Raw genomic sequence first — 13,900 nt, 5'->3', positions numbered from 1 at the left:
TAACTATCAGTTAATATATATTGAACATCCTTGGGTGATTCCAGTTCATTCACTGTCCCAGGTACTTGGAAATTACACTCAGGAGCTTAGACCTGACATTACAAAACAAGTCCTTTGAGGATGACTTCCTAAGTGGGATGCAATGGTATTTAACATATTTGACACAGTCTACTGTGATGGAATGACTGGAAATAGTCAGGCAAACTCTACATTTGTAGGCCATTACTAAGGTCCATATACCTGCTTTGCCTTTTGTCTCAGGAGACCAGGAACATTGAGGATACATATTCTGCAATGAGGGTTAACTTTCATATGTGTAGATAATAACTGCTAGACTTAAAAACATGCATCCATAAGCTGGACTACGTGCCACATATAGTGGTTGAGGTACATAAAAAAGGAATCCCACATCTGTATCCCAGGTCTTTGCCAGTCGGGATACCAGAACTACTCACAGCTACTAGACATTCTTCTACAAATGGTGTCAGCATGTGTGGCCGGATAGTGACCATAATGTCCCTGAAGTCCATAGCTGTGACTCTTCCGGCCTGAGCATTGTCTCTCTGCACAAAAGCTTGTTTTGCATGTTCTAACTGTATCTCCTGAAAACACATTAAAAAAAAAAAGTTAGGTTCAAAATCATCACCTTAATAGTTAGATTTTATATAATGCAATCCTACAAGATATCTCGTATTTAACAAAACACGACAACATGCAATCTAATTTTCCTTGGATATTGGATGTGTAACTTTCAGGCTTTTCTATCAGTGACAAATATGGTCTCTGTCATTGAGCTCAATATCTAGGACAACCATCGTGACTTCTCTGCTGTCTGGACATTAGGTCATGCAATTCATTTAACTGAGAAATGGAGGACACATATCAACACACCAGTGCAGGTAATCTCCCATTCATGGAGATTAAAGTGTTCCATGATGTGCATTATCCAGTTTATTGCATGTGTCACAGCAGGTCAAAATACTTTCTGTAAAAGCGTTTGCTACTCATTGAACAAGGATAATGCAATCATCAGAGATCTCCATGTAGACATCCACTAATCTTGAAAGCATTCCCTCAAAAAGCATCCTCATTTAAAACAAAGTTATTTGTCTACAAAAGACACCAGCAGTTTAGTTAGAACTCTTTGTATCACAACTGATTAAGGATCAATTCTCAGTATTTCAGCAGTAGTAACAGGCAGAGATCAATCACAAGCATTATCTGATGCAACTACCTGATAATCTCATTTTGTGATTCAAATGTACCCCTGAGAGAAGAGGGGAGAAAAAAGGCATTTTATTTCTCAAAACTGTATCTTTTCCTACTGTAACCTTCACCCTTTCTTCATGAATTACTGTTAGACTACTTTTTTTTTTTCATTTAAAAGGAATGATCTTGCACAGATAGTAACTCGATAATACATATGAACTTTTTGTTCAGTTCTACAGGTTTGCCAAAACCAGAAAGACCTTTTGGTGATGTAGTTAAGACTTCCCAATCTGTCTTTCTTTGCTGAATGGAGGAAAAAAAATCATCATTGCCATGTCCTCCCTTTAAATAAGGCTTACAAAAACTTATTCCCTAAAAATACAGTGCTTAGTCTGAATACATATTCATAATCACTTATTCAGAAAATGGAATCAGAGCAAAAGTATGTCAGCAATACTAAGCAAGTCTTGCAGTGGACCTTGACACTATCTTATTATTTTCATTATATTTGCAAATATATGCCTTAAAAGTCATATTAAGCCAAGACTCAGGCTAGTCAAGAATCACCAGCACGATGTATTCACAGTGAATATGATCTCCTGTAAGTTGATATTTATCTCACAGCAGTATTCAAGGGAATAGAGAATGAAGGGCGAAAGGCAAATTCAGTCGGTGTAGCATCAGACCTGCCAGAGGCCTGCAGCTGCCACCCCTACTTCAGCTCATTCAGCTCACACCACAACCACCGATGCACGCTGCCACTCAAACCACGCTTGTCCTTTCATTTCAGCCTCCAGACATCTCCAATTTCAGTCCTAATTTCTAATTAAAACACTGCACCCTGACCTGAAAGGTATGATGAAAATCTCCTAATATATTAGGCAGAAAGAGGAAAGGGGTGGGGAGGAAAGGACTGATCAATGTTTCAACACTGTTTCACTCTCAGAATTATTCAGAAATTTCTGCTTTTGATGAGAAACACTTGTGGGGGTTATAATTTGAAGTGTTACAATTTCAGTTCTGTCACGTTTCCTTTACATTATAGCCCCCTATGTGGAGGTGTTACAATTCAGCAATAATATTCACTCCAGCTGGATGCAGCCATGTAAGCTCTTGCTTCACTACAATTGTGACTATAATTTCAAGAGGAATTTGGAAGCAAGCAATTTCGGGAGATTTACGGTGGGAGGAGCACAAGAACACAAAAAAATTTCGTCAGCTTGAGGCAGGCAGCTACTCGGGAAGCAGAGAGCTCTGAAGAGAAGTTGGGTATAATAACTCTTCTATCCCTAAATACACCTGGCAGCTAGAAACATATGAACAAATGAACAAAAAATGTTTGTCATTAAGTGGCAGCATCACCAAAGAAAAAATAAATTTAATTTTGCAGCAGGATTACATGGGAAACTGTGAACGTTGCTTTCTTCTCCTCCTCTTGTTCAATTTGTTTTAACCACTGAAATTGCTGGCAGTGTTGTGCTGGCAGAATCCAGCACTATAATGCAGTAAAAAACCTGGACACCACTTACAGAAGTCCAATCTCTTACCACCTGTGTACACCTATCAGCAAATTTGGAGGTACGTATACCACTGGTTGGACCTTGGCTGACAGTGACGTCTCAGCCACAGAAGCAAAGCAGGGCTCACGTTCCAGAGAGGTACATTAAGTGCATGTTTCTTGTCATCACCCAGCTAATTGCAAAAGGGCTGTTAGTACTACAGTTGAGTACAAGCCAAATCACCCCATCCTATCCTTGCTAACATGATTCCTTTCAATCTTCTTGGTACCTGTGGAACCCACTAGACAGAAGAATTATCCCACCTGCTTAAACACATGGTCAAGGACTCAGTGCTGCCATTTGCCCATGTTCTTGTCAGCTACAAAAGAGCCACTTAGCTGTAGACAGACAGCAAGACAAAACTCTGAATAGGATGATGTCAGTCTCCTGGAGCTCCCTATTTGCACCTCCTCCTTAGATCAAATGGAATGGTTTAAGCATACTGCAAATAGATAGAGAAGATTCATCCCACCTTCTCAGAACGGTAGGGTCTTTTTAGGCTACGGTTATTTTGAGCTGTGCTATGCATCTTCCAGTTGCACTGAGCAGAAAAAAAGCACAAGGACCTTCAGCCACATGACATACCCAAACCATGACCATGGCAGTGACACAGCATACAAGAACATGCAGACCATTACATGGTAACACACTTAGTCTCAAAACTAAATTTCACCTATAAAGTCAGGCACAAAAAAACCCCAGACAGATATCACTTCTTTAATCACTGTACATTGCATAACAACGTAATAAACTCCTTAAAGTGTTTAATGCAAAAGAAAGGCTATCTACTCCCTCGGTCTCCAAGCCTGAAAGTTGAGACATCTCACAGCATGACTAACTACGTTTCAAAATGAGGCTCAGTAGCTACCAGCAATTTATCAGGGAAATCTTTATGAGACGTTTATAACATTGCTTATGCTGTGTATATGCAGCTAAGATAAAAAATACCACCTTAAAAATAAACTGAAAAACTATAAAACAAAGCTGTAGTGTTTAGAGGTGCTATCTGACTTGCAATAATTTTTATTGTTTCACCTATTTCAGTCCAATATTGTTTACCTAGACAAATGAAGGTTGGAAGAAATACAATCCTCATTGCTTTGCAATACAAATTATACATTCTAAAGACTCTTCTCTGACTAGACTTTCTGTAATCTTAGATATACTTAGAAAACAAGCTTCTCCCTTGATGCTGGAAGTCCAGAATTCCCCCAGGTAGTATAGGACTTTGTGAAAAATTAATTTGCACATCATGGCAGGCATGCTGGCACCAGAATTTTCATGAAATTATTTCCTATCTAGAGATTTTTACCTCAGCTTTCACTTGCAGCTCATTAAAAGCTTCTTTACTTTCCACTTAGAGATTTATGTTTGGGTTCCATCCCAATGGATCTACAAGTCATCAGATACAGCACAATCCTTTCCACTGGACTAGGTCCCAGGGTTCAATTATAAAGAGTACTACTTCATCAGCTAATATGCTGGGCACAAATAAATTCCCAGACAATGTGGAAATGGATTTACCAGGCCCACATGTAAGCCTATGTTAAAATTCATCCTGCGGAATAGATTTTACGTGCTGAGAAAGGGGCCAGTGTTGCTCTTCGTGAAGCAGACTTGCCACTTAGGTGATGATGGAACATGACCATATCCAAACATATAGATGTGATGGATATATAGTGGAGATATACAAGCTAATTTTAAGCTAGCAAAATGAGAAGCAGGGTAAAACAACACACCTTGAGCTCTGGGTTGATGCAAACAGATTGTTAACTGTATTAGAGTCAAACAGTTTGGAGGCTATACTTTTGGGAATCTCTGTTACTGTAGACAAAAAAAGTGCTGGCAGGATGTAAATATTCAGAATCCCATATAAACTCTTCTTACTTAAAGTCAGAGCGATCCATCTTGTGCGCGGATCAAATATAATAATGTTATTTTCCACGTATCTTCAGCTTTGCCAGAAGTGATGATTACCCCAAATGCTGCGACAGATAATGAATATGTAAAAATTTTATGTGGCATAATAGGACCCAGCGTGAATGAATTTGAATCTAGCTGGATTATTTCATTAAAAGTTGCAAATTGCATTGTACTTACAAGACAGTACCTGAAGCGCCTTACAGAACCATCTGGTCCATGTTAAGTGCAATGTAAAGAGCATTCACACATCAGGAATGCAGAAAGGTAATTTGGTATCCACTGTGGTCTCCTGCTGTCTAAGGTCCAAGGTCTAGACATCAGACCAAGGAGACTGACTCATGCACAGGCAGAATGTCAGAAGGAAAGGCTGACTACCACAGGTTACAGAGCTTAAAGGAAGATTTCTATGCCTGTGAACATTAACTCTCCAATTTGTGCTGAGAGTTGTGTGTTCAAACTTCAGTATCTGTAATACAATGCTGCAAAACAAGAATCACCTGGGAAACCTAGGCGTTCCAAAGATTTACAGTTCTAGAAAGTGGGTAGGCAGATGTACCCAATTACTGTGACTGACTGAGCATCCTAACAAACTGTACTGATAGCAGACAGCTTTGGCAGAATCTTAGGACAATTAATTTATTTGAAAATCCTTGCAAATATGCTGAGAGCATCTTTATTAGCAGCCTTAGAACTTTTCCTGAATGCATCTCAACTCTCTAGAGGACACCCAGAATCATCATCCTTTGTCTCCAGGTTTATGCTTTTCCTCCCTCTTTTTGTCCTATATGGATCATCACCAAAAGGGCTGCCTGGCTCATGAGGACCACTGATGCGTTCCAACACAACCTTTTACTCTGCACTGCAACTAGCTAAGATCCACTTTTGCAGTGGCGCTGGTAAAAAAAAAAAAAAAAAAAAAAAAAAGGGGGGGGGAAAAAAAACAAAAACCAAATACAATTCTCCCCAGAATATGATCACATCCAAGGAAAGTCCTTTCAGACAAGGAAAGAGGAACACCCCTCCACAGGATGAGAAAGCCTAGTAGTTAGGACTCATCTCCAAAGTTAGAAAACTGCTGCCTCAGCTCTTGCTTTTCCTAATTCAAAGAAAAAACATGAAAGAACCCAAAGACACAAAGAAAGAACTCAACTCTTCCAAATACCCAGCCATGAGGTTACAGGCTCTTTTAGGTCTGTGGCTCTAACCTCTCTCACCGCTACTCCCCTTTTTTGGGGGAAAAAAGTATCCTTTTTCTCATTCTGGGTTTTTCTTCAGGTTGTTCTCAGATCTCTAAACAAACAGACACATGAGGCAAACAGGACTGGTACTCTGTTAAGACTATGATTTTAATCCACCAAAATCAGGATACATATCCAGGTCTTATTCTGTAGTTGGAAGGAGGTAGTAGAACACCAGAACATGTAGCCAGGGGTGTTTTTTCCTAATCAAGTAACACATTTGCTTTTTTATCTAAAAGAGGTTCTAGTTCACTATTCCATCACAAAACTGGTCTATGCCTTAGCTACTTAGGAGTTACAATAGTCAATACAAAACCTAAGGGAATACAATTTAATCATGTCATACCTGACGTCCTCTTCATACAAAGTTAATTAGGCTCTGTTCTACAAAGTCAATTTGAAACATTTGTCTCAATAGCATTATCTTAATTATTCCTCATCAAAATGATACCACCTCCTACTGTGAACTAACATACTTGTGTAAACAAGAAAAAAAGAAACCTTGCAGTCTTGAAGCAGGTTCCCATTTTAAAACTCTCTAGTGTAAATACTAATACAGGCATTAAGTATTCAGAAGGAATACAAATAAGAAACTCACGTGTTTCACCACTTCAAGGATCACTTTTCCTACTGAAGACTATTTTTAACAGTACTGCTGAAATACAGATAATCTGTTTACATTTTATTAGCACAATATTTTACTTTCTGTAACAAAGTACCCCGAAGTATGAATAGCCCAGAATTCCTTGCAAAAGAAAGGTAGTATTTTATTCTCTATCTACCACAAGCAAAGCTAAATAGCCTTTCCCTATCTGAGATACTCTTAATTCAAAAAAGGTCGAAAGTAAAGAAGTGTGTGGAAAGGGCTTGCAGCAAAACATCTTTATTGGATATCAGCACTGAATTAAATACACGTTTGGTAAACATGCTGTTTACAGACAGAAGTACTTCTCAATACCAGTCTGGCAACTGGGTCGAAAATGTTCAATACTGTTATTTAACATTCTTTGACTCATGGATTTAAATATACAGGAGATTTTCAGACTTAAAGGTCTAGGTTTTTAATTTCATGTCTCTGTCTACACAACAGTGTAGAAAAAAAATCAGCTTCTACACACAGGTGCCAAAAACAAAAGAAAAAAAAAAACCAAACCAGCTAGCCTGAATCAGCAATTTTACCATAAGCATATACTATATATCAACACACTATTAAAGTCCAGCACTCTGACTGTAAAAGCCTATACTTGGTCTATCTTTCAACTTTCCTACCAGCATGGTATTTGGCAAGTTTCCAAATACTTTGATTTTTGTAACCTTCTTATTAGTCTTGACAAACTGTATTGTATTAGACCCACCAGTAAAAACTGGGTGAACTCCGCATATGTTAGGTGTCTTTTTCTATCCTTTCCAAAATGCAGCTGTACAAACTCTGAATTCCAGTTAAAAGGAATGTGCTGATGAATCGTGGTCTGGCCAAAAACTTGCTTAGCATCCTCTGGGAAGAAAAGAAAAATGTTCATTTAATAATAAAATAAAATAACAATAGAGACAAGCATGTAAACAAATATGATATTTTCTAACAGGAAAGCGATACTGTTCATATAAATTAGTAACATATTGTAAAGCAAACCTAATTTTTCCATTTACCAAAATTATCATAAAGTTTTGAACACCCTCACAAACAGTTTCTGAACAATCTTGCTATTTGTGAAGTTTTATACTCACCGCATTTGATCAGAAGAGACCCAACTAGATATTCAAGTTTCAAAGTCAAGCAAGAAAAGATTAAAATTAAAAGACAATTTATAAAAAGATGACTAGAACTAACCAATTTTCAGCATAATCTTTTCAAGCTCCTAACAATGAAAGTTTTGTGTCACTATAATTCAGGCTTCTGTATTATTCCCAGAGTTCTCCACATTCAAACAAATCAACTACAAAAATACCAGTACTTCAAGATCCACTGTTCTGTAGTTACCTTACAGAAGCAGTGACATCCAGGACAGTGGATGGGGGGTACATGGCAGGCAGGTACACAAACTTCTCACCACCTCCAGCACTAAGCAGACTTTAACCCTAGACCTCTGCTACCAGGATGGGGGCAGCATGACAAATTTGTTTGATCACACTGAAATGCAAGCTTCATAGTTTAGTTCAGTTTAGGAGTCAGAACCAGGCAACAGTTTATACAGGCTTGGCAGACTTTTTGGTAATACATGGCATTTCTGGTGAAGAAACGACTATTTGAAATACAGCAAGTTGTACAATCAGTAAGATGGACCATACATTGCTGGAACTGGACTGTACATATTTTAACTAATGGCAAGAGCAACAAGATCTGAGGAAGTACCTGTCTCACACGATGGTGCCCACTTCAGTGTGACAGTCTGTCTCAGCCAAAAATATAGGGCAAAGATATCTTCCGACAAACAAGCTCAAGACCAGAGGTTCCCAACTGCTACACACCTTTCTAATTGCCGTACAACTCCTCCAGCAACGTCAGCAAAGAGCCAGCTCTTGTCTCCTGCTAGTTCCTGCAGGCACAGAGAGCTGGTTCCCAGGAGACACTCCCTACCCACAGGCAGGGCCAGGAGCTGGTCTCCTGCTCCCTTCATGCTTTGTAGAAGAAAGAGCAAAGCACAGGAGCCCAAACCCTGAGCTCCTGTCTGTCTCTGCGAGCAGCAGAGCTGGGAGCCAGTTCCCAAGCGTGGCTGGTGCCTGGGGTCAAGGAAATCAGCACAGCTTTGTGCCTGCTTGTGTGCAGAAGAAGCTGGGAGCCACCTCGCCTGGGAGCCGCCTTCCAGCTCATCCCAGTGCCACAAGCAAAGGTGGGAGCCGGCTCCCTGGGGCCACGAGGTCCTGTCTCCTGCGCAAGTTGAGTTCTGGCTTCTGGTTCAGCCCATGCCAGCCAGGCACAGTGGCTCTGCTGGCCCAGGGAAACCCAGCCAGGGTGGAATTCCCACTTTTAGGCAAGGAGGCAGGAGAAAGTGAGAGCAGGGTGGCATGGCTGAGAGCCAGGAACATGTCAGGAAGCAACCAAGTGAATGAAGGATAAAGACATAGGAAAAAATGGTCCCAAGGATGTAAAAGGGGCAGGTGTCCTGCTGCACAGACCCAGAAGCACTGCAGTTGGCGTTACCCAGAAGGCAGCTTGTTCTAAAGCAAGGGGGTTTCACAGCGAGCAGAGATGATACTGCAGACCTCTTCCCATCCCTCAACACAGTCAGTAGTTTCATCTTTAAAAACACACCACCCACTGATCCCAGGGAATCCGTGGTGAAAGAGCAAGCTGGGTTTAACTTACAAACAGAAAGACTGACCTCAGTTAACCTCAAATTCTTAAAATTCAGAACTTCAAGTCCTAATGTCCTATGAGAATTTTCTGCAAGCAATGTCAGTGCCCCCAGGACATCATTGTTCATTCATGTCTTCAAGCTCCACCACAGCCAGCTTGGATCTTGTCTGCCAGCATTCTCCAGGAGCAAAATTCTGCTCTCAAGGCAACGGGAGGGAAAGCCAATTGGTTCAGGGTGAGGTCCTGTCCCTCTATTGAAAGTCTTTTATTTAGGATGCTTCCTACTGACACAGCTCGAGGCACCTTGTTGCCACATGTTATTGGAGATCACCTTTCTAAAAGTTCCCACTTTCTGCCAGACTTCCTTCAAAGAAGGCAACCAGCATGAAGAAGACGGCCTGTATTGCCTGCAAACAAGAGGAAATGAAGGCTGTCTCTTCCTGGTAGCGACCACTCTGCTTTTCCAGAGGAATGAAGATATTCACAGAACAGCTCCAGTATGTGTCTCTTGCACAGAAATCAGGTGCTCATCTGCTTCCTCCTTCCCTCTCACCCCACCTCCTGAATTTCCCCAGAGCAAAACACCGATACTGTTTGGAAGAGATTAGGAACAAGTCACTATTTACCAAAAGCTATGCTTCGTTGCACTCCAGATTTGTCTTTGTCAGAGAAAAAAGGTGCTTTCTTACTTGATTTGAGGTAAGAAATAGAAAAAACTTAGCTAGTATAAAAGCAGTCTCAAATTCCTTTTGATGGGGCCAGGCTCCTCACAATCTTTACTTCAGCTTGTTAACATATGAAAGTTACAGAGTGTCCTCTGATTATGCCACCAATTTTATTTTAATTCATTATCATACATTAGCCATCTTGAAGTAACAATGCATTTTGCTTCCCCAACTCTGTGCCCTGTAAACCCTCCTTAGTTGGGGCCCAAAAGAAAAATTCCAGCTGAAGAAAATCAAACATCAAGAAGTGAAAAGAAAAGTAATTTCAGACTAAATACAATGTTTAATTATTGGCATTATAAATGGCAAAGGAACCCACAGCAATAGAACTTAAAACCTTATCAAGCCATCTAGGAATATAGCAAGGTCTATATCCAGGGCATTTGCATTCCCTTGTCTATTTTAGAGATTAAAGGCTACACGCATGCCTCAGAAGTTCATGTAAGTACAAATATCCCTCTGCACAGTCCAAGCAGGAGATGCACACTTAATTTTTGCTATGACTTGGAAAACACAGACTGCTGCATTAGTGTAGGTACTTAGTACAATAGTAAGAGAACTCCCTACACTCCTGGATCTTTTCAAAGTCATACTGTATATTGACTTGGCAACTAATACGAAATGCTTTTTTGACAGAGTGCATGTTGGATTATATAGTGCAGGCAGCTGACTGCAAGACTGCCTACTGTGCTTCTACCGATTCTTTGATCAGTATCCTGTTTAACACTGCCTTTTTACACATACCCTGTATTTCCTTTTTGCAACTATTTATGGTTCACAAACTCCTATATATGCTCAGAGGACAGTGTTTTTCCTCTTTCCTCACTAGCTCTCATCACCCCATTCATCTACAATGTCACTGACTCAAGTCTCATCTGTAGTCAGATTGCCCGATTCAGACATTAAAGACCGTTCATACTCCATGAACAAATCTTACATGTTTTAGCCTGTGATTTAACCATCAAAATGTATCCAATTATGTGCTAGAACTCACTCCAAGTTATTGTTCAGTTCTAACAGTATCATCTCCTAATTATCTATGTCCAGTATTAAAATAAAAACCGGACAATTTTAAAATGTAGTTTTGCCTTAAACCTGCAGCTGAAGTTCCACGGCTACCCACAAGCTGCTGAACTAAACACAGTAAAACATAGAGGAGCAGCAATGTCCTTCAGTAGCCAGGAGTTATTTTGGTTGTTTAGACCTTTTTTTAAAGGAACCTGTTTCACAGAGTTACAGAATAATTTGTGATGGAAAGGACATCTGGATGTCATCTGGTCCAACCTCCTGCCAAAGAAAAGTCCAACGAGGTCAGGTTGCCCAGGGCCATGGCCAGCTGAGGTTTGAGTATCTCCAACGATGGAGATTCCACAACCTCTCTGGGCAACTGTGGTTTGATCCTAAACCAATATTTAATCAAAATATCTGATAAACAGAAGCTTTTTAATCCATACTAAACCACTATTTAATTGTTTTAGTTTTAAAAAAAGTGAAATGTTCATTCTCCAGTGTCTGGAGTCATAAGAGCACAAAATCTAAAGCTAACAAAAGATACAACCATTTCTGTGTTTGCATTGTTTGAACCAGGAGCTGTTGGAAAGCAAAACAAACAACAGGTTGAAGATTTTAAACATTCACTTTTAGAAATCCATGCCGTTGTGTCAATCTTTAAAAAAATTAAACTTCAAAACTCAATTTTAAAATAAATTGCAAAATTCTAAAACAAATAATTGTTTGTCCCTAAGCTTCCTCTAATTAAAAAATAGGTACCTTGTCATTGGTTTCTGATCACTGTTCGAAAAAGTTGTTCTATTCTCCCTCCAGGTGAACTGCCTGCTGGTTTACAGTGGGGTCTTTGGTCCTTTGAGTCCTGGGGACTTTCTTCTCTCCAGTGTACTGATGTCTATGCTTAAATGTTACTGTACAAACAAGTATACTGCATTCACATTTCCATGCTGTGATTAAGAATTATAATAGAAATAAAGCATGCTTTGGAATAACTACAGGCACTCTTGACACAACAAAGACTACCAATATTCCCCAAGTGAAAACTATATATTTGGAAATTTGAAATTTTAAAAGGAAAAAACTGAAAGTCATTCTCCCACTATATTTTACATTTAAGAAAAGTCACTTGACAGAACAAGCTACTAAAATCTTTACAGGGTACAGTCCATAAATATCTGATGTACTAAATCTGAAATTCTTTTAAACTATTTATTTGTGTAACTACATAAATTTTTCATGCAGTGTCATCAAGTCCAATAAAGTTAATACTATCTCAATGTATAGCTAGAAAAAGATTTTATGATCATCTACAAAAAACCCACTGTCCTTACAAAATAGCTGCAACATTTTTGCAGAAAAGCTATCATCATTGGCTCTATTTTATACAAGTTATATGTTCTATAGATTTTATATATGTTATACCTTTACATAATTAAGCAATTTGTGCATGGTATAGAAAACCTGTACCGAAACCCTAGGCCTTGAGAAAAAATGAGATTACCCTCATGATATTGGTAATAGCAACCTCTGTAAAGAACACAGGCTACCTTCTGCAAAGAGGAAAACAAAAGACAAACTTCAAAAGACATAAATTATCATAAGTTAACAAGAGTTCCACATGCACCAATAACCTTTTCAAACCCTTCTGGCAGTAACTGCTTCTATATTCATCACACTTAAGGCCCTGAAGAGGAACATACGAGCATTATAGCTATGACTTGGATTAAACGAAGTAAAATTAATGCAAAGAGTGTGGAATAGATATTTTAGTATAAAGAGATAAGGTTTTTTAAACCTGAATATGCAAATCCCCATCATTCTGCTCAGACAAAAGGTGATACCTTTAAAAAATCATGTTTTGTTAATGGTTAAGCACTACTGTTCATGCATTTGGAAACAGTTTCCTTTAAATGGCTGTAATAAAAAAGTGCTTTTTTTCTCCCAAGGTAATTTAAAATAAATCCTACACAGAAGAAAAGGCAAAGAAGCAAGTCCAGCTGGTCAAATTAAACTTTTGATGAGAGTAGCTGTTTCAACATCGTGACTACGAAACCCCAGCACATTGCCAACTGCCAAGCAAGACCTGACCTAAAGCTCAGTGGAGATGAGAACAGAACAATTTCCACAGGCTTTAGTCCTCACTGATCATTTGAAACAACTCCACATCTTCCATAAGTTTCATGACCCTGAGTGTACCACCAGGTTCTGCAACCTCTTCCCCATGACCCACCCACGAGCATGAGGAATCAGGGTCCAGGCAAAGTGCTGCAGGAGGAGGAGCTCGGAGAAGCCTCATCTCACATCCTTGATCCTCCCTGGTAAGCCATACTGTAGGGACACCTGCACCTTGGTAACCCCAACCCCCTGACCTGACTTCCCAGCCTTCCCTTGGACCTGCCTCATCCCTGTGGACTTGTCTGGCTGACCCTGGTCACTGTCACCAGACCTGCTCTTCTGTCCTTGCTCAGGTAGCGTGGGACTGCACCCCTCGTCAGTGAGATCTGTGCCCATGCCCTGGCCCCTTGGCACCCTTGCTCGGCTGTAGACTCACCTGTCTGGTGGAGCAGCTGGCCCTTGCTGCTCCTGGCCACAGAAGAAGTACAATAAACTTGTGCAAAAGTATACGTGTACAGAGACATGTGCATACATACATGTCAAAAATACTCAAGTAATAATATTTTGTATTATCTTGTTTTACTGGAATTGTTGGGGTTTATCCAAGGTTTGGGTTGGCTTTTTTTCTTTGGGTTGTTTGTTGTTTTTTTTATTTACTGTTGTGAGCTTCAAATACACAGCTAGTTAAAAGTTTATTTCCATCCTTCTACGGTCTGGCACTAAGTGTCCTGTAATGATGACTTTTTACTTTGGAAAACATATGCCAACATCACATCTACTCAGCTAAGATGTGGAATGATGGGCAGTCCAAGCACTTGGCTGGGTTGT

The 13,900-nt window shown here is 39.7% G+C and overlaps 1 protein-coding gene across 1 annotated transcript in view; it reads right to left on the bottom strand.

Moving 5' to 3' along the window:
- SLC25A13 (solute carrier family 25 (aspartate/glutamate carrier), member 13) overlaps positions 1–13,900 on the bottom strand; it is an 81,272-nt gene that overhangs the window by 44,617 nt on the left and 22,755 nt on the right. Inside the window, exons 5-6 of the mRNA XM_010569125.1 lie at positions 7,285–7,424; positions 456–602 (exon numbers count right to left, since the gene is read on the bottom strand). Coding sequence (XP_010567427.1) covers positions 456–602; positions 7,285–7,424 — 287 coding nt within the window. The remainder of the gene's footprint in view (positions 1–455; positions 603–7,284; positions 7,425–13,900) is intronic.

This window comes from Haliaeetus leucocephalus, unplaced genomic scaffold (genome assembly GCF_000737465.1).
Source record: "Haliaeetus leucocephalus isolate CR32 unplaced genomic scaffold, Haliaeetus_leucocephalus-4.0 Scaffold0, whole genome shotgun sequence".
Taxonomy (NCBI): domain Eukaryota; kingdom Metazoa; phylum Chordata; class Aves; order Accipitriformes; family Accipitridae; genus Haliaeetus; species Haliaeetus leucocephalus.
The sequence above is the reverse complement of the archived record's forward strand: the minus strand, read 5'-3'. Positions and strand labels throughout refer to the sequence as shown.